The following is a 25,024-nucleotide window of genomic DNA, read 5'->3' as shown; positions in this document are numbered from 1 at the left end:
AGAGTTATTTAAAACTTTTTATGGTTCTTTATGTTTAAAAATATGTACAAATATATATGTATACAAGTCACAAATATTAAAAAAAATCAGTAGGTTTTCACATATGATTGCAAAGAATTAAGATTGTTTAACATTAGCATTATAACAAGCATAAAATAAAATGAGCCCCATCAGATATTTTGGCATATTATCTAGCATTTCTTAGATCATTTATTTATAGGCTCTAAAGGTTCATAAAGACATAGTAAACAATCATTTAATTCAGTATAAACTGCTTTTTGATATAAAAAGTCCTGTTTAAGTTATGCCCTTGATGAGGATAACCTAAAGGAAAGGCTTCTTTAGCTCTTTGGCCTATGACACAATTTCCATACTGGAAGTTCCTTCTAACTTCTAGAGCATCTCTACTTCATTACAGTGCTATTTGCTTATAGTTTGGAATCTCTCTAAGCAAACTCTACTGAGCATGACCAGTAGTCACATCACTTCCCATAGACTGACTTGCCTCCACGCAGTTGAGAACCGAGCATTGTTGCAGCTAAGAAGCTAGGTAAAGCGATGACGCCCTGCAATGGCATCCAGCATTTGACCACTTGACAGGAGTGCTGCCCACAGGAGCTCAAGATGTTGATCAAGTCCCATTTGACTGAGTCTATTGTGAGTCACACACCCCCTTGGTCACTTTCAATCCCCCCTGAGAAAATTAGAGAGATGGCATTGAGACAGAAGAGAAAGTGATCAAATGCCCTCTGTTATACAATTCAGAATCTTTTCAAGGAAGTAATCATTATTGAAACTATTGAAATGCACATTTTACCAATTATGAGCATCATAACTTTATAACAATACAAAAGTTTGATATAATTATTATAACTTTAATTTAAATGGTAATTGTCCCACTTTTATACTTTCTTGCTTCTTTCTACCTTCAGTGAAAAATGAACATGAAAAGAAGTTCAGATGTTTAGCTTTAGAGTAAGATACAGTCATCATTTCATGATTTTGCTTGTTTTAGTTGCTGAATCTCATTCCGAAGTTTTCTTATTTCAGCCTCTTCTCTCTCCCTCTTCTTTGCAGCCTCTTCCTGAAGAATGACAAATAAAACTAAAGAGCTTAACAAAAAGTAATGTCCACATCACTGGGAGTGTGGGGTGGGGAGGATAAGCCAAAATCATTGACTATACTCACTTACTTTTTTAAAATATATTTTTTAATTGATTTCAGAGAGGGAGGGAAAGAGAGACAGAAACATCAATGATGAGAATGATTGATCGGCTGCCTCCTGCATGCCCCTACTAGGAATCGAGCCCACAACCTGGCATGTGCCCTTGACCAGAATCGAACCGAGGACCCTTCAGTCTGCAGGCCGATGCTCTATCCACTGAGCCAAACCGACTAGGGCATATCCTCACTTATTTTAAGCCATCAGTAACATAGGACAGTCCCTAAATTCTCCTTTTTATTCATGACCATTTTACTTCCCATGTTTGGTTTCCTACCTGAATAACTCTCCCATATCTCTTTCTCTAGCTGCAGAAACATCACCATCTCTCAAATCCTGAAGGATTGGTGTTTCCAGAATTGCATCCTGAAGTCCCTTCCCCCTTCCTCCTTGGGCAATCTGAGTCACAACTTGACTTCAGTTTTCATTTCTACACAGAGGAATGTCAGATCTAATTCTTTGAGGAAAGGCAAATACAACAACTGGGTATCTAAGTGACAACCACAATCAGGTGAGGAGTCTGAACCTTAGATCAGGGAATTTGTTTCTGGTCTCCACAGTTATAGGGCAGAGTGGATGAAAGACTGAGGAGAGCAAGAACCCCAGGGTGACCATCCTGCCCTTCAGTGTAGATCTGTATTCACAAAAATGTCTTGGAGCATCTGGAAAACTAGGACCTACAGGTAGACTGGTCACCCTGGGGGAAGTGTTCACATAAGAATTCATACTAGGTTTGCAGAAATAAAAATACTGCAGTTCTCATTCTCTGGGAAGGCAGCTTGGATAACTTTCTAGGCTGTGTGATAATGACAGTTATCTCTTTGGAACCTAATGTTTTTAAGGAGAAAAATGGAGACATAAAGGTTCTGCTTCACAATGAACAGATTAGATGAGAGAATGCACATAAAGTACTTTGTAGAGTATTTGCTACTGCTTATTGAGGGCTTGGATGAAACAAACTCTGCAAGTTAAAAGCCTCAGAACCAGTGACAATTGAGGCAAAGACAGGGACATAGATTCATTAATATGAAATCAGTTTAACAAAGTAATCTATGACCAAAGGAAAAGATTGTCTATAGCAATTAACCACTTAACAAAAAAGACTAACTACTGTGAGTTATAAATATCCTTATTTAACAAAGTACAGTGCTTATTCTGTGTTCAGCACTAATCTAAACACAAATATTTACTCACTTAATTATTAAATTACCCTATAAAAGAAGTGTTAATACTGTCTCCATTTTCCACAAGTGGAAACTAAGGCACAGATAACTTGCCCAAACCATATATTTAATAAGACGTGGAGCTGGGCTTCTTACCAGGCTGTCTGACTCCAGAGTCCTTGCTCTGAGCCATAAAGTTATGCTGTCTCTCCCTCTTAGTCACTGTTTCATGCTCTAATCAATACAGAGAGGGAGGTATGATTAAAATGATGAGATGAAATAGCGGGTGAGTACCTGGAGCTGACATTCCAGAGCCTTCTGTTGCTGTGCCAGCTGTTGGGCTCTGTTTATCTCCATTTGTCTCAGTTGCTCCTGATGCTGTCTCTCCCTCTCCTCCATCATTTGCTGGTTCTGCCTTTTAATCTCCTCCAACCTTCGTGCTTCAGTCTTTGTAGCCTCTGCTTTCAAATATGCTTCTGAGAAAGAAGAAAATGACAAACTCCTCTAGGATTAAAGTGTCCTTCCTTCTGTCTCCTGCTCTTATTGCTTATTGCTTATTACTGCTTCATAGAGAAAATTCCCTGGGGCCATTTTGCCTTTTCAGATGACAGTACACACCCTACTCAGATAAAGCTTGAAGAGCTAAAAGTCATCTTTGCCCTTCTTGCTCTAGTTTAAAGATCCCAGGTAAACCAGGCCAAATTAATTAAAAATGTACAGAAAGTTCTATCTTGCATTTCTTTCATTTTCCTCTCACCTTTCCTCTCCTTTTCCGTTGCGGTGAGAACGAGGTCTGTATGTAGAATGGCATCACTCACAGACTCCTTGGACTGTAAATAGTTTTGCAGAGCTTCTTCCGCCTAGGAACCCCAAAGCCATGCAGTTAAAAGTAGGAAACTGTGATTGGGCTTGTTGTAAACCTTTTTATTTCTTTTTCTTCCCCGCATCTTTTCCTCTCCAGAACTGCTCAGCCTGCACTCAGTGGAATTGTCAATCAAGTCTCTTCTGTCACAGGAGTGGGCACAAACTCTGGGCTGGCTAATCAGAGCACCCAAGTTCACTTGGTATAAAAGGATTTGGTGCAGGTGAGAAAATGCTCAACATGGATGTTTTAAAGACTGATAAGGATGCTGGGGAAAATGCTCTCTCTCCTCTGAGACTGAGGGCAAAAGAACTAGTTAAGCTTGCAGATGTTGGTGTCCTCTTTGCTGCCATGCCTGAGAATGAAGCCAGTAGGAAAACAAAACAGAAAACTAAGTGGGAGTCAGAAAGAAAAAAAGGAAGGAGAAAATTGATGCCATTGTTTAAATTCCTGAGTGTAGCTGTAGTTGCAACTAAATTTAAATGTTTCATGTAAGCCAATGAATTACTCCTTTTTCCTGTTGGTTTCAATTACTGCAATTCTGTCCTATGTAACCAAAAAAGTCCCTGTGTTGCAATGAATGTTGATGTTGCAGAAAAAGTCTGGTGATTATGGTGGTAGTTCAGTTAATTCTACAGCTATCATTAGAGTATACTTACTTTCTTCCTATCTTCACTGGATTTTGAAAGAAGCCCTTCCCCACTCCAAACCCCCAACAATTTCCCACAATTAATACATGAAACTAGGAATACCTGTATTCCTTTCCTGGGCTCCTGATAGTACTTTGCCTTCAGCTCTTCTCTCTTCTGAATGAAGAGGCGGTGCCCTCCAGGCTTTGAATAAACCCCCTGCTTCACATATTCTTCTAGAGGACCAAAAATATCTTGAAGTAAAGCTGAGCAACGATCTGATGATGCCTCCAAGTTCTGCTTACGAAAGTCATCTTGTTTTGCTTCCAGCAGGGTCTTCAAAGATGTTAGCAATACTTCAGTATTTCTATAAATGATTCTCAGGGAGAGTCTCTATTGATTTTCTAGAAACTAGAGAACAACAGCAAGACTGTATCCTTCCTACCAAGCCTAGGAAAGTTCCAAGGATGTTATGGTATAGAAAAATGACTTCAGTTATGTGTTCCAAATCTCCTGAAAACCATTTCTCTTGATATTTCTGCTTTAGATGTGATCTTAAGACTACAGATACCTAATCTCAGGCCCTAATTTTGCATACAACCTACTCATTTATGACCATTCCTTGTTTCTGCATTTTCCTGGGCCTTGGATTCCCAACAAGGAGGCGCAGTGGAATAATTGGCTAGAATGATATGAGTGGATGCTATTAAACCTGGAGACATGATATTTTATTAGAACCATTTGGCAATTCTGTGTACTTGATTAATATAAAAAGAAAGTTAATTAATACTTTATGAATACAATTTTTAAAGAATAAGATTAATTTTTAAAAAATTTGTCCATGGGTGTAACATGGTGTGTTGTGTGTGTGTGAAAGTATTAAGTCCATACAACTTAGAGTAGTTGCATGTTGTTTGTTTATTTGTTTTCAGAATAAAAGTGAAAGTCATATAAGTAAGAGTCATTATTTTCCAATCTAGTAAGAATTGCTTTTCTTAAGTCCCCATTTTGCATTTCATCTCAATACTTGTATTACATGTAAGCCCCAGGAGCTAGAGCAAAGAATATTAATTACCTCTAATTCCTTCTGGAACCTTTGGTCCACATCCTTGAAGGAATGCTTGATGAAGACTTCGATGGCTTCCTTCTCACTGGTCCTGTGCAGGTCCAGCAGCTCTTGGAGGTTTTCCGTGGGCAGCTGCACCTTCTGGCCCATCTGCTGGTCATAGTGGGCAATGGCCTTTTGTACTGCAGTGGAGTTCTTGATTTGGGCCAAGGCCAAGACTGTATTCTCCATGCAGGGCAGGTTCCCACTGCTGATGGCATTAACATAGGTCAGCACCAGGCTTTCTAGACCTTCACAGAGGAAAGAGACACTTGCATTATTTGCAGAAAAAAAGGGCATGCTCTAAAATTGGATAGTTCTGAGAATGTTCATTTAACAATGCATTCCCTGAGCTTTTTCAGTATTCTGCATAGTGTTCAAGTGGCTCAAATACGTGGTTGTTTTCATTTGTTTGTTTGTTTGTTTGTTTGAAAATTGTGTGACTAAGAAGCCAGATCTTCCTTTGGGAAAAGGAAGTGTTCAAAGGAGAAATATCAAGATCTATATAATCATCCTCATGCCATCCTTTTTCTATTGAGAAATGAGGAAATGGTTAAAGTTATGACTATTCATTTTATTAGACTGTTTTAGGCCTTTTTTGCCTCTTTATTCTTTCCTTTCTTTCCCTCTTCCTCAGGTTTCATTTTCCTTCAGAATTCCCTTTTCTCTGCCACTTCAGTATGTAAAGCTGGTATGAGTATTAGCTGAAAAATCACAAAGTGAGAAGATTAGACTGGCTCGCCTTTACTCTTTGTTAGAACTTTCCTATTTGTCTTCCTTATCCCTTGCATACTTTTGTTTGCATTCACCATCCTTCTAGAACAGTGATTTTCAACCTTTTCCATCTCATGGCACACATAAAATATTACTAAAGTTCTGCTGCACACCAAAATATGTTTGTTTTTTATTGTCGATCCCCAAAAAATAGGTGTAATTTAGAATCATTCTTACCGGTTGGCTATTGTTGTGTTAATTGTTGTCATATTTTTATTTGACATTCTGAAGGAAAAGAAGTCAGTGCCCCTGACTAAGCAGTCGGGTATTGCATGTTTTAAGAATTATTGAGGCACACTGGTTGAAAATCATTGCTCAAGAGTATAGCAATAATTCATAGAGTTCTGAGGCATGGTGTCTTTAGAAAAAAATCTGGTCTAAGATGTTTGCTTAGATTTCCTTTAAAGCTCTAGACAACTTGAGTCTCTGTTTGTTTAATGTTTGTATCAAGTAAGTTTTATTTTTACAGAGAACCTATATGTTGTCTTGTGCTTATCAAAGGCTGTGACACATAATAAGTATCCACTATATTCATGGAAGAAATGTTGCCAACTTATGTGGTTAGTCTAGTCCAACAATGGACCACTTATGAATAGAACTCTTTAACCTGACCTTTCCTTCAGATGATATTGCTATTTTATACTACTTTAGAGGCATTACTAAAAGAATCAGTAGGAATGTTTTGGGTACCCACTGGAACTTAATAATGTGATTCATATAATTTTCTTGGTCGTAACTGATGAAGGATTTTCAACATTGACAGTGGAAGGAGAAACTTTTAACAGTGCCCCAGTCTTTATGTTGAGTTGAAGGAAAATCGTAAGGAAGATACTCACAAGGTCCATTGACCTTGATGCCTCCTGAAAGAGTTTTTGTCTTGGAATGGTGAAGGATGTAGGAACAGAAATCTGCCACTTGTTGTACAAAGTCAGGATCCAGGTCATCGTTATGCAGTATCTGAAGATGGGCAAGCTTCTTCCGGTGAGTGGGCGAGTCAAAGACAAAGCATTTCTTTCTTGCAAAGAATGTCTGTATGCAATGACGGGGCAAATTGAAATTCTGATGATTTTCATCAGTGTCTGGGGAAGGAAAAAAGGGCTTTATTTAGTATAGAACTAGCATTCATTTTAATGTATTTCCCATGAATAAATTTGCCTGATGTTATCTATTTCAACACATCTCCACAAACTAAGCAAAAAGTTAAAAGGTAACCCATCATGGAAAAAAAGAAAGAAAAGTAATTTGCTCCAAGAACAGTGAGTAATACAAGCTCATATTAAATCTAATAGCTCACTTTAAATTAGTAGTGTTCATTATTTACTTGGCAGTTTAACCAAGTGATTAAATATAGGAAACTATAAATGTAACCACTTACAAACAGAGATATTCTTATGTTACTTTTCTCTTTCTTTCCAAAACTGAAGTCCCTGTTACCTTCTTTCAGCTTCAACGAGTTCTCCAGGTAGTCATCTGCTGTGATGTGCTTCCCATCTGCTTCCAGGGATAGGTAGAAATCTCTCACAGTCCACACTAAGTCTGGACAGAAGCTCACAGCATCAGCTGCATCTTCAACCCCATTAAGATCAGGTGGCAATACTGTCCTGAGATGATTTGACAGTTCTATTACATAACTGAGATATAATTAAGGAAAACTGGTTGGAAATAGGACTGCATCTAATCCCGTATTGCAATCCTTACATCCCTATACCATTATGTTCTCTTTGGGTTGTAACCAATTCTTCATAACATCAGTAAATATAAGAGCTGTTTTTCTTGTACTTTTAATGTTTATCACGTTTTTATTTTTGTGTTTGATTCAAAAGGTTCATAAACACAGTTGGTGCATAGAAGAGTTTTCTCTGGCTTTGGTGCCATCCTGGATCATAAAAGGATACTGCAATAGATCGATAGCCTTCTGGTCAATTTTGTTCATGGTGTTGTAAACAAAGGTACTACTCAATAGTATTGCCAGTGCAAAGATCTGAGTATCATTGTTCTGGTCACCCTAGAAGTCAAAACAAATGTAAGTCATGTTTCATGGCATTCCCAGATGAGCAATCATTAAAAATAAGCCCCTGACCTACAATGTTAAATGAACAAACAAAAATGATTTTGAGAAACATATAACTTTGAATAGAATAGTTCTGTCATTAGCATTGATAATTTTTGATGCTATTTTCACTATACTTTAATTTATACTGTTACAAAAACATACAGGGTAATGACTATTGAATGTCATTGGACATTTGGCATATGTTTTTACAAATCTTCCCCTATCTCAACCATATCACTGATGACCAATGAGGGTAGCCCTTGCTAGCTGGTTCTAGGTGGAATGTCGGGGTGTCATTGGTTCTGTTGTGGCTGGAGGCTCCATGGTGACCCGGCAGTCCTGTATTGATGGTCTATGGAGGTGCTGTGGTCCTCTATAGAGCTGGGCTCAGAGCCCATTCTTGGGAAGCTGGGTGAGGAGGGCGTGGGGCTACTGCCCAATGGTCAGAGTCCATGCCTCCCTGTCCACATCTTCCAATGGGAGATATCGGCGTGTCCACCTGTCTTTGGCTTCTTGGTGGGTCTCATATTTATAATCAGATTTGTTCCGTCTGTTCAGAGTCGACCTTATGTAAGACGTGAAGTACACCTGGCAAAGGCACTGGCTGGACAGATGGAGGAGAAATGCCAACTCATTAAGTTGAGCACGACTAAAGAGAAGTGCAGGGGGATAGAGTCATCCTTGGACAATGCCAGGCGTGAGAAAGAGTCATTAAATATACCCAGCCTTGCCGATGCTTGCAGAAAGGTCACCATGACCTACTGGGCGCTGAAGCAGGAAATTACATCCTTGGTTCATGAACTGAAGGGAGAGCGATCCAAATGCTCCAGACAAGCAGAGGAGATGGTGGAGATGCTAAAGACCCTCAGGTCCCTGGAAGAGGCTGTGAAAAGCTCCACTTCACAAGCTGCTGTTCCAGACCCGCCTGGATGCTAGGAGCCACGCCCTGGTGGTCCCCTCCTCAGGGGTGGACCTGGGTCCTAAAGTAGCGCTGTTTCCTCCTCTCCACTCGGGCCTCTCCAGCTGCCAGCTGTGCCACCTGCCTCTGCCTCCACCTGAGGATCCCTGAGACCAGTGGTGCATCCTTGGGCTGGACTCCTCCTCCTCCACATGCTGTACACAGTGCTCAGCTCCTGCAGGAAGATCCCTCCACATGTAAAGAACACAAGACTTGCTGCACTCACCAAGAAAGGCGGGCTTCTCTATAGTCCCAGAATGTCCCATTCTCTCTTAGCAGCAGTGAAAGAAATGCTGTCCATAAGAGTTGTATATTTGACTCAAATTGTCTTCATCAACCTACATTTCTCAGACTTTTGTCATCATTATATATGGTAATCTAAGTCAACATGAACATTTTATTATCTTCTTAAATGTTCTATTTTAATTTAAAATATATGCAGCTTTGCAATAATGGCAATTAATTGTAAAAAAAAGTCACTGAAATTTGGAGGTTTGTACAACATGTAATATTAATTATCCTATCATATTTACAAAATGGCAAATATAGTATAGGTTTTTCCAAACAAGTTATATAAGGATATTAATTTTTAGGAAAAAGACTACCTACCTAAAAATGAAAGTTTGTTTTGACTAAACTGGAGTTTGTTTGCTTATAATTATTAATCAATTATAAAACATGCATTAAACTCTATGTAAAATAATATTTCAGTGTATATGAATTTTATGTACTGTATGATATTTTCCTCAGATTTGGGATGACTTGTCTCTCTGGATCCCAGATCATTTGATGCTTTTTTTCTTCAAGTTTATTTTTTATTGTGGGTAATATTACATATGTCCCTTATTTTTACCCCACTTCCCCCCTCCACCCAGACCCCGCCCTACCTCAGGCCTTAACCACACTATTATCTGTGTCCTTGTACTATGCAGAGCCTATATAATAAAAGGGTAACATGCAATTTAACCCTAACAGCAGAACAACCAGTCGCTATGACACACATTGACCACCAGGGGGAAGACGCTCAATGCAGGAGCTTCCCCCTAGTGGTCAGTGCACTCCGATAGGGGGAGCTCCACTCACACACAGGCCAGGCTGTTGGCTGGGAGTGCAGCCGTGGTGGCAGGAGCCTCTCCCCCTTCCTCAGCAGTGCTAAGGATGTTCAACTGCGGGCCTAAGCTGGCAGGTGGACATCCCCCAAGGGGTCCCAGACTGCGAGAGGGCACAGGCCAGGCTGAGGGACCCCCTTGAGTGCATGAATTTTTGTGCACCGGGCCTCTAGTATCTATATATAAAAAGCTAATATGCTAAGTGTCTGACTGTCCAACTGGCAGATATGACGCACACTGACCACCAGGGGAAAACACTCAATGCAGGAGCTGCCATGATGTACACTAGCCATTTACAGAGAAATGGCACCACAGACCTGGTGCCCACAAAACAACACTCGGCTTCCCCCAAGTGAGAAACAGGCCCTGCTACCACCTTGGAGCAACAACCCACCAAATCACAGCTGATGCAGACCCCATCGTGCAAAATGTGGCCCACAGCCCAGCCCATCCTGGAAACGGTCACTGTGGGTGCCGGGTAATGACGTCACATAGCAATGCCTGGCTTCCTCTCCCTAGAAACTAGCCTCCTTGGAGTTTCTTCAGTCCAGGAACAAGACTTGCTTTATAGCCAGGTGCAAACATTTCACACTTTAACCAAATGTTTGTGAAGCCTTTTCCCTTGCCTCATCTCATTTGATCCTCACAGAAGTCCTGGAGTAGGTAGATAGGAGAAGCAGTGGAATCCTATTTTCTTTTCATTAGCCAGAGATTTAGAAAGCTTAGAAACTTGACCCAACTGAAAAGAAGTAAGAAATGGTGGACCTTGAAAATTATTTCAGGTTTTATCACTGCACAGAATATAGTCAAACACTGCTGCAGTTAAATATTTCACCTTTTGTTCTCCCTGTGTGATCTACAGTAATAATCTGCTTCATGTTGATATTTACTGCTGTGTTGCTGACAGTTACGTGAAAGAGAAGTTGGGGTGCTTCACTGGTCTGGAAAAAGTTTAGCTACATCAGAAAACAGGTCTAATTAAGCAAGTTTTTCTATATCTATAAAAGGCTAAGTTGACTCGTGCAGGCATGATACATATAAAGCTCTCGCTGATGCCAATCGGACATGTGTGTTTCAATCTGTCATTGTTGATTGTGAATTTGGTTGTCATTTCTATTATAGAGAAAGGGAGAATAGTGATATTAAAATATTTCTTCCAATTAATTTCCTTTCAATGTTCACGAATCTGTGCAGTGGGCCACTAATATAAGTTCTTTGGTTAATCTCTTTCCATCCCTCCCCCTGCCCACTCCTCTCCTCTCTGAGATCTGTCAGTCTATTCCATGCACCCATGCCTCTGGACCTATTTAGTTCATCAATTTATTTTGTTCTTTAGATTCCACATATAAGTGAGATCATGTGATATTTTTCCTTCTCTGACTGGCTTATTTCACTTAGCATAATGATCTCCAGGTCCATTCATGCTCTTGTAAAGGGTAAGAGATCCTTCTTTTTTACAGTTGCATAGTATTTTATTGTGTAAATATACCACAGGTTTTTTATCCACTAACCTACTGATGGGCACTTGGGCTGTTTCCAAATCTTAGCTATTGTAAAAAATGCTGCTATGTACATAAAGGTGCATATATTCTTTCTGATTGGTGTTTTTGGATTCTTAGAATATATTTACAGAAGTAGGATTGGTGGGTCAAATGGCAATTCCATTTTTTACTTTTTGAGGAGACTCTATACTGTTTTCTATAGTGGCTGTACCAATCTGCATTCCCACCAAGAGTACACTGGGGTTGCCTTTTCTCCGCATATTTGCCAGCACTTGTTGTTTATTGATTTGTTGATGGTAGCCATTCTGGCTGGTGTGAGGTGGTACCTCACTATAGTTTTAATTTGCATCTCTCTGATGATTGGTGACATTGAGCATTTTTTCATATGTCTCCTGGCCATCTGTATGTCCTCTTTGGAGAAGTGTCTATTCAGATACTTTGCCCATTTTTTAACTGGTTTACCTTTAGTTGAGTTGTATGAGTTCTTTACATACTTTGGAAATTGAACTCTTATCATATGTATTATTGGCAAATTTGTTCTTTGGTACCTTGGGTTCTCTTTTCATTTAGGTGATGGCTTCTTTTGCTATGCAAAAGCTTTATAATTTGATGTCTCACTTGTTTTATTTTTTATCTTTTGTTTCTCTTGCCCTAGAACGCAGTTCTCAACCTGTGGGTCGCTTAAGACATCCTGCATATCAGATATTTACATCACGATTCATAACAGTAGCAAAATTACAGTTATGAAGTAGCAACAAAAATAATTTTATGGTTGGGGGTCACCATAACATGAGGAACTGTATTAAAGGGTCAAGGCATTAAGAAGGTTGAGAACCCCTGCCCTAAAAGATGTAAGAAAATTCTGCTACATGAGATGTCTGAGATTTTACTGCCTCTGGTCTCTTCTTGAACTTTTATGGTTTCTTGACTTACATTTAAGTCTTTTGCTCCTTTTGAATTTACTCTTGTGAATGGTGTAAGTTGGTGGTCTACTTTAATATTTTTTCATGTATCTGTCCAATTTTCCTAACACCATTTATTGAAGAGACTGCCTTTACTCCATTGTATGTTCTTGCCTCCCTTCAAAAATTAATTGACCAGCCCTGGCTGGTGTGCTCAGTGATTAGAGCATTGGCCCCAGCACTGAAGGGTCTTAGGTTTGATTCCCAGTCAAGGGCATGTACCTTGGTTGTGGGTTTGCTCCCTATCCCTGGTCAGGCTTATGTGGTAGGCAACCAGTCAATGTGTCTCTTTCACATTGATGTTTCTCTGTCTCTATCTCTCTGTCTCTCTCTTCCCCCGACTCTCCCTTCTACACTCTCTGAAAAGAAATGGAAAAAGATAGCCTCAGGCAAGGATTTAAAAAAATTGACCATAATGGTGCGGGTTGATTTCTGGTGTCTCTTCTGTTCTATTGATCTATTTGTCTGTTCTTGTGTCAGTACCAGATAGTTTTTATTACAGTGGCTTTGTAGTATAGTTTGATATCCAGTATTGTGATCCCTCCAACTTTGTTCTTCTTTCTCAAGATTGCTATTTCAGGTAGGTATGTTATGACTCTCAGTCTTGGATGGTGGCCTTATGCAGTAGGTGTCCTGTGGGACCCAGTGGTGCGATCTCCTTGATCTTCTGAGCCGGGTGCTCTAGGAATGACCATTGTATGGGTTATGTGAGCTCTTCTGTTGAATTTGGGTCTTAACTGCTATTGTCCCATTTGTAGGTGGGCTCAGCCCTCAGGCTTATTGACTGTGAGTCTCAACCCTGACAAAGTGTGCCAACCCTGATAAAAGTGTTGACAAAACAAAACAAGGCAAAACCAGACCAAACCCAAAACAACACAAAAACAACATATTTTCATATTTTTAAAAAACAATCACAATAATAAAAACAACCACATCAAAAACACTTAAAACACAAACAAAAAACACCCCTGCAAGAAAGAATACTAGAAGACACAGACCAAAAGAACTAAAGAAGAAAAAAAGCAAATATGAAAGCAAAGAAGGAAGAGTCCAGAAATAGGATAAATATAAAAAATAAAAGATAAGGGGTTGAAATATGGCAACCAACAAGAAGGCAGGGAGGTAGAATATGTGAGAAAGTGAGGGAGCAAAAAAAGAGTGTGTGGATGTGTGTGTGTATGTGTGTGTGTGTGTGTGTGTGTGTGTGTGTGTGTGTGTGTGTGAGCTAGGAACAGTTAGATCCTGCAGGTCTTCTGGGGGGCTGCCAGACCGGGCATTCTTGGACTGCAAAACCCAGCTACCACCACAGACACTCTGGGTGGCCAGCATGGGCACAGAGACCATGCCATCTTAAAGAACAGGACTGCTTGTGACTAGGATCCTAACCTCACCACCACCCAATCTGGTCTCAGACACAAGCCGGGACCCAACAACCACTCAGGACAAAAGCCTGCGACCACAGCTGCAGACCCATGGACACCAAGACTCCAGACATCCTGGCTGCAGTTTTCTGTGAGTCACAGAACCCACCCCCCTCCCCGCCAGCCCGCTGTGGCAGCATAGGACCTGCCAGACCCACTCCATACAAGCAGGCCTCCTGCCGACACAAGGCGGCTGTGTGACTTAACTTTGACTCTGGTAGCATGCACATGGGAGTCTGTTTCCCACAGTGCAGGAGTGGGCCTCCTGCTGACACAGGTAGCTGTGCAACCTGGCCCCTGAAGCAGACCAGGGACCATGATTCTCCATGTGAGAGGCAGCACTGAGCACCTGTGACTTGACTCTCAGAGCGTGTGCACGGGGACTCTGTTTCTCATAGTGTACGCACGCAACCCCTGATTCTCAGTGCACACACACTGAGCACCTGTGACTCCAATTCTTGGCACACGTGCACACAGGGACCCTGATTCTCGGCATGAGGCTACACCAAGTGACTGAGACTCCGGTACTCGATTCTCAGTGCATGCACACAGGGACTCTGACACCTGGCACATGCTAAGGACTCTGATTTTTGGTGCACGCCAACAGGGATTTTTTTTCAGCACGGCACATGTGAGGCCCCTGATTCTAGGTGCGGAAATGAGGTCACACTGAGCACTGGTGACTGATTCTTAGCGTGCGTGACTCCCACAGCCCATGGCACTCACACGTCCCGGTGCCACATGCCTTGAAGCTCTTTAGTGACACTCAGGTGGCATGACACTCCCATTGCACATGGTCAGGACCCTGCAACTTGGCATTTGGACCTTCTGGTGAGTTAGAATGGGGAGACAATCAAACAATCCCCAGAGGAAAGAAAAAGAAGAATCGGCAAGAAAGGAAATAAGTGAAATGAAGGCATGCAGTATGACAGAAAAAGTATTCAGTGTATTAGTCATACAGTTCATACACCAGATGGAAGAGAAAATCAACAACCTATGCAAGAATCAGGAAGAAATCAAAAGTGATATAGCTACAATGAAAAATGCAATGGAAGGTTCCAACAGTAGACTAGAAGAAGAAGACAGATTTAGTGACTTAAAAGATAAGGTAAGGAAACAAGCCCAAACTGAACACTAACGGGGAAAAAAATTAAAAAGCAGGAGTAGAGCCTAAGGGAGCTTTGAGACAACATGAAACAAAGTAACATATGTATAATAGGGGTGCCAGAAGAACAAGAAGAGCACCAAGGATTAGAGAATCTATTGGAATAAATTATGACAGAAAACTTCCCTGATATGGGGAAGAAAAAATTCACACAAGTACAGAGAGTCCCAAGCAAGATGAATCACAAAAGAACCACACCAACACATGTCATAATTACAATGGAAAATGTTAACGACAAAGAGAGAATCTTAAAGGCTGCAAGAGAGAGACAGAGAGTTACCTACAAATAATTCTTTCTTAGATTATCAAATGATTTCTTAATAGAAACACACCAAGCTAGAAGGGAATGGAAGGAAGTATACAAAGTGATGCAAAGCAAATGACTAAATCTAAGAATACTCTATCCAGCAAGACTATCAGTCCAAATGAAGGGGAAATCATGAGCTTCTCAAACAAAAAAGTGCTAAGGGAGTTTATCACTACTAAGCCAGCAATGCAAAAAATGCTAAAGGGAATGCTGTAAAAAGAAGTAATAGAAAGTGAGGAAGGAATACAGGCATAAAGTACAGAAATGGCTACAAACAAGTACTTATCAATAATAACGTTAAATGTAAATGGATTAAATGCTCCAATCAAAAGACATCCGTGGCTGAATGGATAAGAAATCATGACCTATATATATGCTGTCTACAAAAGACCCACCTCAGAACAAGAGACTCACATGGAAATGAAAAAAAAAAAAAAAAAAAAAAAAGCTGGGGTAGCAACACTTATGTCTCACAAATTAGACCTCAAAGTGAAGACCATAACAAGAAATAAGGAAGGCCACTTCATAATTATAAAGAGGTCAATACCACAAGAGGATATAACTCTGGTAAACATATATGCTCCCAATGCAGGAGCACCCAAATACATAAAAAATACTTCTGGAAGATATCAGAGGAGAGATTAACAGCAATATAATCATAGTAGGAGACTTTAACACCCCATTAACATCACTGGATAAATCCTCTAGACAAAAAATAGCAAAGAAACAGCAATCCTAAATGACTCATTAGATCAGATAGACTTAATTGACATCTTTAGAACATTACACCCCAAAGCTACAAAATATACATTCTTCTCCAGCACACATGGGACATTTTAAGATAGACCACACATTGGGACACAGGCAAAGTCTCTCTAAATTCAAGAAGATTGAAATCATATCAAGCATCTTCTCAGATCACAATGGCATAAAATTAGAAATCAACTACAATAAACACAATCACAAAAAATCAAACACTTGGAGGCTGAATAGCATACTATTAAACAATGAGTGGGTTACCAAAGATCAAAGAAGAAATAAAAAACATCCTGGAAATGAATGACAATTAAAACACAACAATCCAAAATCTATTGACACAGTGTAAGCAGTCCTGAGAGTGAAGTTCATAGCATTACAGGCCAACCTCAAAAAAAAAAACCACAAGAAAAACTGGTAATAAACTATCAAACTCTGCAACTTGAAGAATTAGAAAGAGAGCAACAAGAAAAGCCCAGAGTGAACAGAAGGAAGGAGATAATAAAGATCAAAGCAGAAATAAGTGACATAGAGGCCAAAAAAAAAAAAAAAAAAACAATACAAAAGATTAATGAAACCAAGATCTGGTTCATTGAAAGGATAGACAAAATTGATGAACCTCTAGCAAGGCTTTCCAAGAAGCAGAGAGGACCCAAATAAACAAAATGAGAAACGAAAGAGGCAAAATAACAACAGACCCCACAGAAATAGAAAGAATCATTAAAAAAAAAAATTGTATGAGCATCTCTATTGCAACAAACTGGTCAACCTAGAAGAAATGGACATATCCCTAGAAAAATATGACATTCCAAAACTCAACCGGGAGGAATAAAAAAATCTGAATAGGCCGATATCTAAGGAGGATGTTGAAGTAGTAATCAAAAAACTTCCAACAAACAAAAGCTCTGGATCAGACAGCTTCACAGCAGTTTTATCAAACATTCAAAGAAATAAAACCTATCTCTCTCAGACTATTCCAAAAAAATCAAGAGAAAGGAATACTTTCAAGTTCTTTCTACAAAGCCACCTTTACCCTAATTCCAAAATCAGATAATGACAGTACAAAGAAAGGGAATTATATGCCAATATCCCTCATGAACATAGATGCCAAAATTCTCAACAAAATTCAAGCATATCAAATCCAGCATTATATTAAAAAGGTCATACCAAGTGGAATTTATTCTGGGGTTCAAGGATGGTACAATATCTGCAAATAAATACACATGGTACACCACATAAACAAACTGAGAGGTAAAAACCATATAATCATATCCATTGATGAAGAAAATTCAACACCCTTTCTTGGTAAAAAGTCTTAGCAAGTTGGGAATAGAAGGATCATACCTCAACATAATAAAAGCTATATATGACAAACCCACAGCCAACATCATACTCAATGGGCAAAAACTAAAACCATTTCCCCTATGAACAGGAACAAGACAGGGATGCCCACTTTCACCACTCCTGTTCGACATAGTACTGGAAGTACTAGCCATTGTGATCAGACAAGAAGAAGAAATAAAATTGGAAAAGAAGAAGTAAGACTGTCCTTAATTGCGGATGGCTTGATATTGTACATAGAAAACCCCAAAGACTCCATCAAAAATCTACTAGACTTAATAAATGAATTCAGCAATGTAGCAGGATAAAAAATTAACACCCGGAAATCTATGGCTTTTCTATACACAAATAATGAACTCACAGAAAGATAAACTAAAAAAGCAATCCCATTTATCATTGCAACAAAAAAATTAAAATACCTAGGAATAAATTTAACCAAGGAGATAAAAGACCTGTACTCAGAAAATTTCAGGACTCTGAAAAAAGAGATAGAGGAAGACAAAAACAAATGGAGGAATATACCATGTTCATGGATTGGTAGAATCAACATCATCAAAATGTCCATACTACCCAAAGCAATCTATAAATTCAATGCAATCCCCATTAAAATACCAATGTCATACTTCAAAGACCTAGGGAAATCTATAAAAAAATTCATCTGGAATTTAAAAAGACCTCAAATAGCTGCATCAATCTTGTGAAAGAAGAACAATGTTAGAGGGATCATAATACCAGATACCAAGCTATACTACAAAGCCACTGTTCTCAAAACTGCCTGGTACTGGCACCAAAACAGACATAAACCAGTGGAACAGAACAGAGAACTCAGAAACAAACACAAGCCACTATGCTCAATTAATATTTGACAAAGGAGGCAAGAGCATACAATGGAGTCAAGACAGTCTCTTCAATAATTGGTATTGGAAAAATTAGACAGATACTTGCAAAAAAAATGAAACTAGACCACCAACTTACACCATGCACAAAAATAAACTCAAAATGGATAAAGGACTTAAATGTAAGGTGGAAACCATAAAAATCTTAAAGGATTCCAAAGTCAATGAAATCTCAGACATATGCTAAAGCAATATCTTCACCGATACCACTCCTAGAGCAATGGAAACTAAGGAGAAAATATACAAATGGGACTACATCAAAATAAAAAGCTTCTGCACAGCAAAAGAAACCATCAGCAAAACAACAAGAAAGCCCACTGCATGGGAGAACATATTTGCCAATATTATCACTGACAAGGGTTTAATCTCCAACATTTACAGGGAATTCATACAATTTGACAAAAGTAAGATAAACAATCCAATCAAAAAATGGGCAAAGGACCTAAATAGACACTTTTTGAAAGAGGACATACAGAAAGCCAAGAGATATATGAAACATGCTCAAAGTCACTAATCATCTGAGAGATGCAAAACAAAACAACAATGAGGTACCATCTTACACTTGCCAGAATGGCTATCATCAACAAATTAACAAACGACAAGTGTTGGAGAGGATGCAAGGAGGGCGAGGGAGGAACCCTCCTTCACTGGTGGTGGGAATGCAGACTGGTGCAGCCACTGTGAAAAACAGAAAACAGTATGGCGTTTCCTCAAAAAATTAAAAATGGAACTGCCATTTGACCTAGTGATCCCACTTCTAGGAATATATCCCAAGAAAACAGAAACACCAATCAGAAAGGATATATGCACCCCTATGTTCATAGCAGCACAATTTATAATAGCTAAGATTTGGAAACAGCCTAAATGCCCATCAACAGATGAGTGGATTAGAAAATGTGGTACATCTACACAATGGAATACTATTCTGCTGTAAAAAAGAAGAAATTCTCACCATTTGCAACAGCCTGGATGGAACTGGAGAACATTATGCTAAGTGAAATAAGCCAGTCAGTGAAGGATAAATACCACATGATCTCACTCATTTGTGGAATATTAAGAACACTAGAGGCCTGACACACGAAGATTCGTGTAAGAATAGGCCTTCTTTTCCCTGGCTGCCGGCACCAGTTTCTCTCTGGCACCCAGGACCCGGCTGCTTTGCTATGGCTGCTGCCAAGCACCTGGGACCCGGGCTGCTTCGCTCCGGTCTCTGCCAGGCATCTGGGACCGGGGCTACTTTGCTCCTGCCACTGCCAGGCACCCGGGACCTGAGCCTGATTCACTCCGGATGCTGCCACCACCCACCAGACCCAGGCTGAGGTGGTCAATGCCACCTCATGGTGACCAGTCGTTTGGTCATTTTGGTCATGATGCCTCTTGGCCTTTTATTATTATGACTATAAACTGATGAACAAAAATGGATACAGAGGCAAAGAAGCATCAAACAGACTGTCAAACTACAGTGGGAAGACAAGGGAGGGTTGGGGAGCGGGGTAAGAGATCAACCGAAGGACTTGTATGCATGAATATAAGCATAACCAATGGACGCAAGACAAGGGGTGAAGGGGGAAGGGGAGAGGGCATGTGCCGGGGGGTAGGGTAGGCCCGGGGAGGTCAATGGGGGGGGAAAAGGAGACATATGTACTACTATTTGTAATACTTTAAGCAATAAAATAAAATTTGATAAATAAATAAAAGAGAAGAAAATGTATAAAATAATAATAACCTAAAAATAATAATGAATAAAATAAAATATAGAATAGGAAAAGAAAACTGGGTAATAAAAGAGAAAGGAAAACAATTAAATTAAAAATTTCATAAAAGTAAAGAGAAAGAGGAAAAAGTAGACTGAAATGAAAGATAACAATAAGAAAATACAAAAAAAAGAGAGGGAGAAAAAAGAGGAAGAAAAACCAAACCTCCCAAAAACAAAAAAAACTTTGCATTTGCTGTTTGCGGAGCTTGCTGGATTTTATTCCAGTGTTGTTGGATCTGGCCACTTGGTAGTTCTCTGGTGATTTGCTGTCCCTGCCTGGCCCTAGGTAACCTGATGACCCTGCAGGGCAGATCCCCATGTAGTCGGTGGGCGGGGCCTCCCTAGCCCAGGGGCTGAGTCAGCTTCAGGACTTCTTTCCTTCCCCCATGGAACTGGACTCTGTGGGCAGGGGTCCTGGTTGGGATGATTTAAACAGACTGGTGTTGGGGGCGGTGCTCTTAGCTTGTAGAAGGGATAGGCAGGCACTTCCTCTCGTAATGCCTCCGCTCTGCCTTTGTCATTGGCACCCGCTTGTCCCTACCTCAAGCAGGAGGGCAAAAAACAAACAAAAACACCCCAGCCCCACTTGGCTCTCTAATCTTTCAGCACAGCTGGCTCTCACTAGAAGGGGCGTCTGCCTAACCTTCCACCCAGCCAGATGTTCAGTCCCGGGGCAGATTTCCAGTTCAGAGCCATTCCACAAGTGGGGGAAGGGGCTCCTCCTCTTTGTGGGAGGTGGGGAGGATTGTGCCTCTTTCTTAGGGCACGCTGTCTGGCCCCCAACCTGCTCTCTGCTAAAAGTTCTTTCAGAGAATAATCCGACCCTCAGATTCACTACTGGGTGATCTGCTCAGACCCCTCTGTGGGTCTGGAGTTCTGATGCATGGCCCTCCAGCAGACACCCTCTGGGCTAGCTTCCAGGCTGATGTTGAAATCAAGCACTTGCCTGGGATAGTGTGGTCTGAGTACTTATTATACACAAAGCAGTCTACATTATCTTATCTAGTACTCAAAACAATGCTGTAGGATAGATTTATAACTATCTCCATGCTACCAATGAGGAAACTAAAGCACAAATTGAGGTTGACCTTACGAATTCGTAGTAAATCAAAAACAAAACAAAAAGTAAACAACAGGGAAGTTCAAGGGAAAGATCCAGTTGTGTGCTAGAGCCAGCTTACACCAGCCCACAGGAGCTGACGGTTAAATTCCAAACACTGGGTTTCCCGACTTCACTTTGGGAACTTGGACTCAGCTATGGTGGGGCATTTAGATTATTGGCAAGCATTACAAGTCAAGGCTTTTTCAACTTCCCCACCCCCCAGGAGGCTGTTTGTTAAACAAACACTTACCTGCAAAGAGGTGGGAAAAGCTCTTGTATGTTCAAATGATAAGATAGGTAAGACCAAAGAAAAATCAAAGATTTAAGGAGATTTACTTTTGTCAAAGTCAGAGAGCTACAGCTGCCAGAGCCCCAATTTGAACTCTGAGCCAGAGCTGAGTACTAATCACTATTCTCTGCAGGATCAGACTTGGGTCAGTGATTTTATTTGCACCGTCTTTCTGCATTTTGGGTAATGGCCTAGCCCCACATCATGACTTTGGCTTAGAAATATTTTTCTCACTTCAGGTTTCCAAACTTTGTCTATTAAATATAGAAAGGGAAATAAAGATATACTCTGTTCAAGTGGAAGTACAAAAAAAATCTCTGTAAAGAATGTTCAGAGATGAGAAGGTTGATCAAAAAGGAATCCTTGTTCCTCACCTTCTCTACATCTCCAAGTCCCTCGGTGTCAAGCAGAACCAGGGTGTGGTTTGGCTCCTCAGGATGAGGCACACACCACATCCAGATTCCCTTGGTGTGAGACTGCACCGTGGATCCAACAGAGAAGCCTGCAGGGGGAATGGAGAGGTTGTAATAGATGAGGGATCTGGAAATTAGAGATGTTCTTGACAAATGAGCTAGGACTTAAGGAGTGCAAGATGTGGAGATGGAGCAAAGAATAACCAGTATTGATCTGAACTGCAATAGAGATGGGAATATAAGAGTATCAGGTACCACAGGTTGAAAACTTGATGATTTTTTTAAACAAGAATAGTATGCTACTAAAATTTTAATAGTTTATAATTTTATATATATACTAGAGGCCTGGTGCATGAAATTCATGCATGGGGGGTGGGAGGGTCCCCTCAGCTCAGCCTGCAGCCTCTCCAATCCAGGCCTAAACCAGCAGTCGGACATCCCACTCACAATCCGGGACCACTGGCTCCTAATTGCTCATCTGACTGCCTGCCTGATTGCCCCTAACTGCCCCCTTCCCCGCCGGCCTGGTCACCTCATACTGCCACCCTTGCCAGCCTGGTCACACCCAACTTCTCCCCTCTACTGGCCTGGTCACCCCTAACTACCCCCCTTCCAGCTTGGCCACCTCTTCTGCCCCCCCCCCCCCCCCCGTGGCCTGGTTGCCCCACTCAGCCTGCTGCTCAGTCATTTAGTCACCCCTCCCTAAACCCCCTGCTGGACTAGTCTCCCCACGCAACCTGTTTAGATGTCTGTTCAGTTGCGATGGTTGCTTAGGCTTTTATATATATAAATGTGTTATTTTATTGATGTCTTCCTCTTTATGATTGGAAAACATTTTGCTTTTTCCAAGGAGCTATTAAGTAAAAGAAAAAGAGGTGATATTTCAGAAACAGACCTCTGTCCTTTACCTCCCAGAAGATAATTAGCCAGCTATGGCCCAAACATTACCTTTCAATATTCCTGCCTATCTCTCACTTTCTCTCCTCATATCTCTGTGCTCATACTGTGAGTGTGGGTGAAAAGAACAACTCAGCAGAGCTTAGCTGGTGTCACTCACCCTCATTCCTTCCAACCAGCTTGTTCATCAGGTAGGATTTGCCAGTGCGGTAGAGGCCCACAATAGCCACCACGACAAGGGGCTGGGTGAAGGCAGAGAGGATCTCCAAAGCTTCCTGATTAACTACCAGTTTCCCTTCGATGTTCTCAATGAGGCACACTGGGCCTGGCATGTGGATCTCTGAGGTCATATCCAGGCTGAGACCTTGTCTGCAAGGGAATAGATGGGATGGATTAGAACTCCCAGTCTCTAAGCAGAGAAAGTCATTTTGCTTCCTGAACCTGGGGACATTCTACTCCCCAGTATGGCCTAAGTTTTTAAAGAAATTATTTTTTTTTTAAATGACAGCAAAGCAGGTCATAGCAAAATAAGTCCTAAGTCCACCAAAGGTCTACTATAGGGTACTCCACTGCTTCTTAAATATTTGGTGGGCTCATGGAAAACCATTCCCTGAATCTCATCTATTGTTAGTTTGAATCTGACTCTCCTCTGCTGGTTTTTGGCTTGTTTATGTTTTAGTTTTTACCTTCCTGAATCCCCATATGGAATCTTTATGAGCACTCTTTATTATATTACATTTCTTGCTTTTACCCCATCTAAACTTGCTTTTCTGGAATGTAGGGGTATATCCAGACAAAGTGTATTATAAATCCTGGTAGGTCATTACATAGCATTATTGAACAAATCATAGTTTTTAAAATAATTTGTATATAGCTATTGGTGTGCCTTTTTCAATCAAAACATTTAAGGCATGACCATTTTATGAATGAGAAAGTGAGTGAAAATACTTTTTAAAAATATATATTTAAATTTATTTCAGAGAGGGAGAGAGAGAGCAAAACATCAATGATGAGAGAGAATCATTGATTGGCTTCCTCCTTCATTCCCTCTGGGATTGAGTCCAGAACTCAGGCATGTAACCTGACCGGGAATTGAACCATGCCCTCCTGGTTCATAGGTCAATGCTAAATTGAAAAGACTTTTAAAAATAATACTTAACCATTTATTTGGGGGCATCAATTCCTATACCCTGATAAAACATGTTTAAGCTAGCTGAGATTTAGACAAATGCTTGCTCTTCTGCCTTGCCTGATCATAAAGAATAAGTTTCTTTCATTTTATAAGTGGCTAGAGGCCCAATGTACGAAGATTCATGCAAGAATGGGCCTTACTTCCCCTGGTTGCCAACACCACCTTTGCTCTGGCCCAGAGCTGCTTTTCTGCCTTCACTCTGCCCAGAGCCACATTTTCACCTTTCCATGCTGCCCAGAAACCCAGAGTGGCTGGGGGGTGAGGAATGCATGCATCATCGCCATGGCAACAATGCAAGCATCCAGCCCCTGGCCGCTCGGTGCCTGTGTATGCAAATTAACCTGCAATCTTTGTTGGGTTAATTTTCATACTCACTCCTGATTGGCTGGTGAACATTGCAAAGGTACGGTCAATTTGCATCTTTCTCTTTTATTAGTGTAGATTAGAGGCCTGGTGCATGAAATTCGTGCATGGGGGGGTGTCCCTCAGCCCAGACTGCACCTTCTCCAATCTTGGACTCCTCAAGGGATGTCCGACTGGCCTTTTGGGACCGATGCTTGTGGGATCGGGCCTAAACGGGCAGTCGAACATCCCTCTCACAATCCAAGACTGCTGGTTCCCAACCACTTGCCTGCCTGCCTGCCTGATTGCCCCTAACTGCTTCTGCCTGCCAGCCTGATCACCCCCTAACCACTCCGCTGCCCACCTAACTGCTCTGCTGCCAGCTTGATTGCCCCTAACTGCCCTCCCCTGCAGGCCTGGTCACCCCCAACTGCTCTCCCCTGCAGGCCTGGGTCCCCCCCAACTGCCCTCCCCTGCAGGCCATCTTATGACAACCATCTTGTCTCCACATGGGGGCATCCATCTTTGACCACATAGGGGTGGCCATCTTGTGTGTTGGAGTGACGGTCAATTTGCATATTACTCTTTTATTATATAGGACTAGAGGCCTGGTGCACGAATTAATGCATGGGTGAGATCCCTCGGAGTGGCCTGTGGGGATCAGGCTGAAACATGCAGTCCAACGCTGCCTGTAGCTCCAACCTGATGCTCCTGCTCATCCTGGCCCCACTGCGCCTACTGTGGGCTAGTGCCCAATCAGTCCCGATCGGGAGAGGCTACGCCTCCATGGCAGTGCTCGCCAGCCATG

General features: G+C 41.1%; 1 protein-coding gene across 1 annotated transcript; it reads right to left on the bottom strand.

Annotated features, from left to right (window-relative positions):
- Positions 1 to 994: 994 nt before the first annotated feature.
- On the bottom strand, positions 995 to 23,032 carry LOC308242865 (guanylate-binding protein 1-like; the record flags this gene model as incomplete). The annotated part of the gene is made up of 10 exons (XM_080657563.1): positions 995 to 1,084; positions 2,680 to 2,861; positions 3,143 to 3,245; positions 4,000 to 4,212; positions 4,952 to 5,232; positions 6,592 to 6,834; positions 7,190 to 7,386; positions 7,651 to 7,760; positions 21,747 to 21,874; positions 22,843 to 23,032. The coding sequence occupies 10 exons, from the start codon at positions 23,030 to 23,032 to the stop codon at positions 995 to 997; spliced, it is 1,737 nt and encodes a 578-aa protein (XP_080513689.1).
- Positions 23,033 to 25,024: the final 1,992 nt, after the last annotated feature.

Source organism: Plecotus auritus (assembly GCF_963455305.1).
Source record: "Plecotus auritus genome assembly, chromosome: 2".
In the NCBI taxonomy this organism is placed as follows: domain Eukaryota; kingdom Metazoa; phylum Chordata; class Mammalia; order Chiroptera; family Vespertilionidae; genus Plecotus; species Plecotus auritus.
Note: the sequence above shows the minus strand (reverse complement) of the source record. Positions and strands in the feature narration are given on the sequence as shown.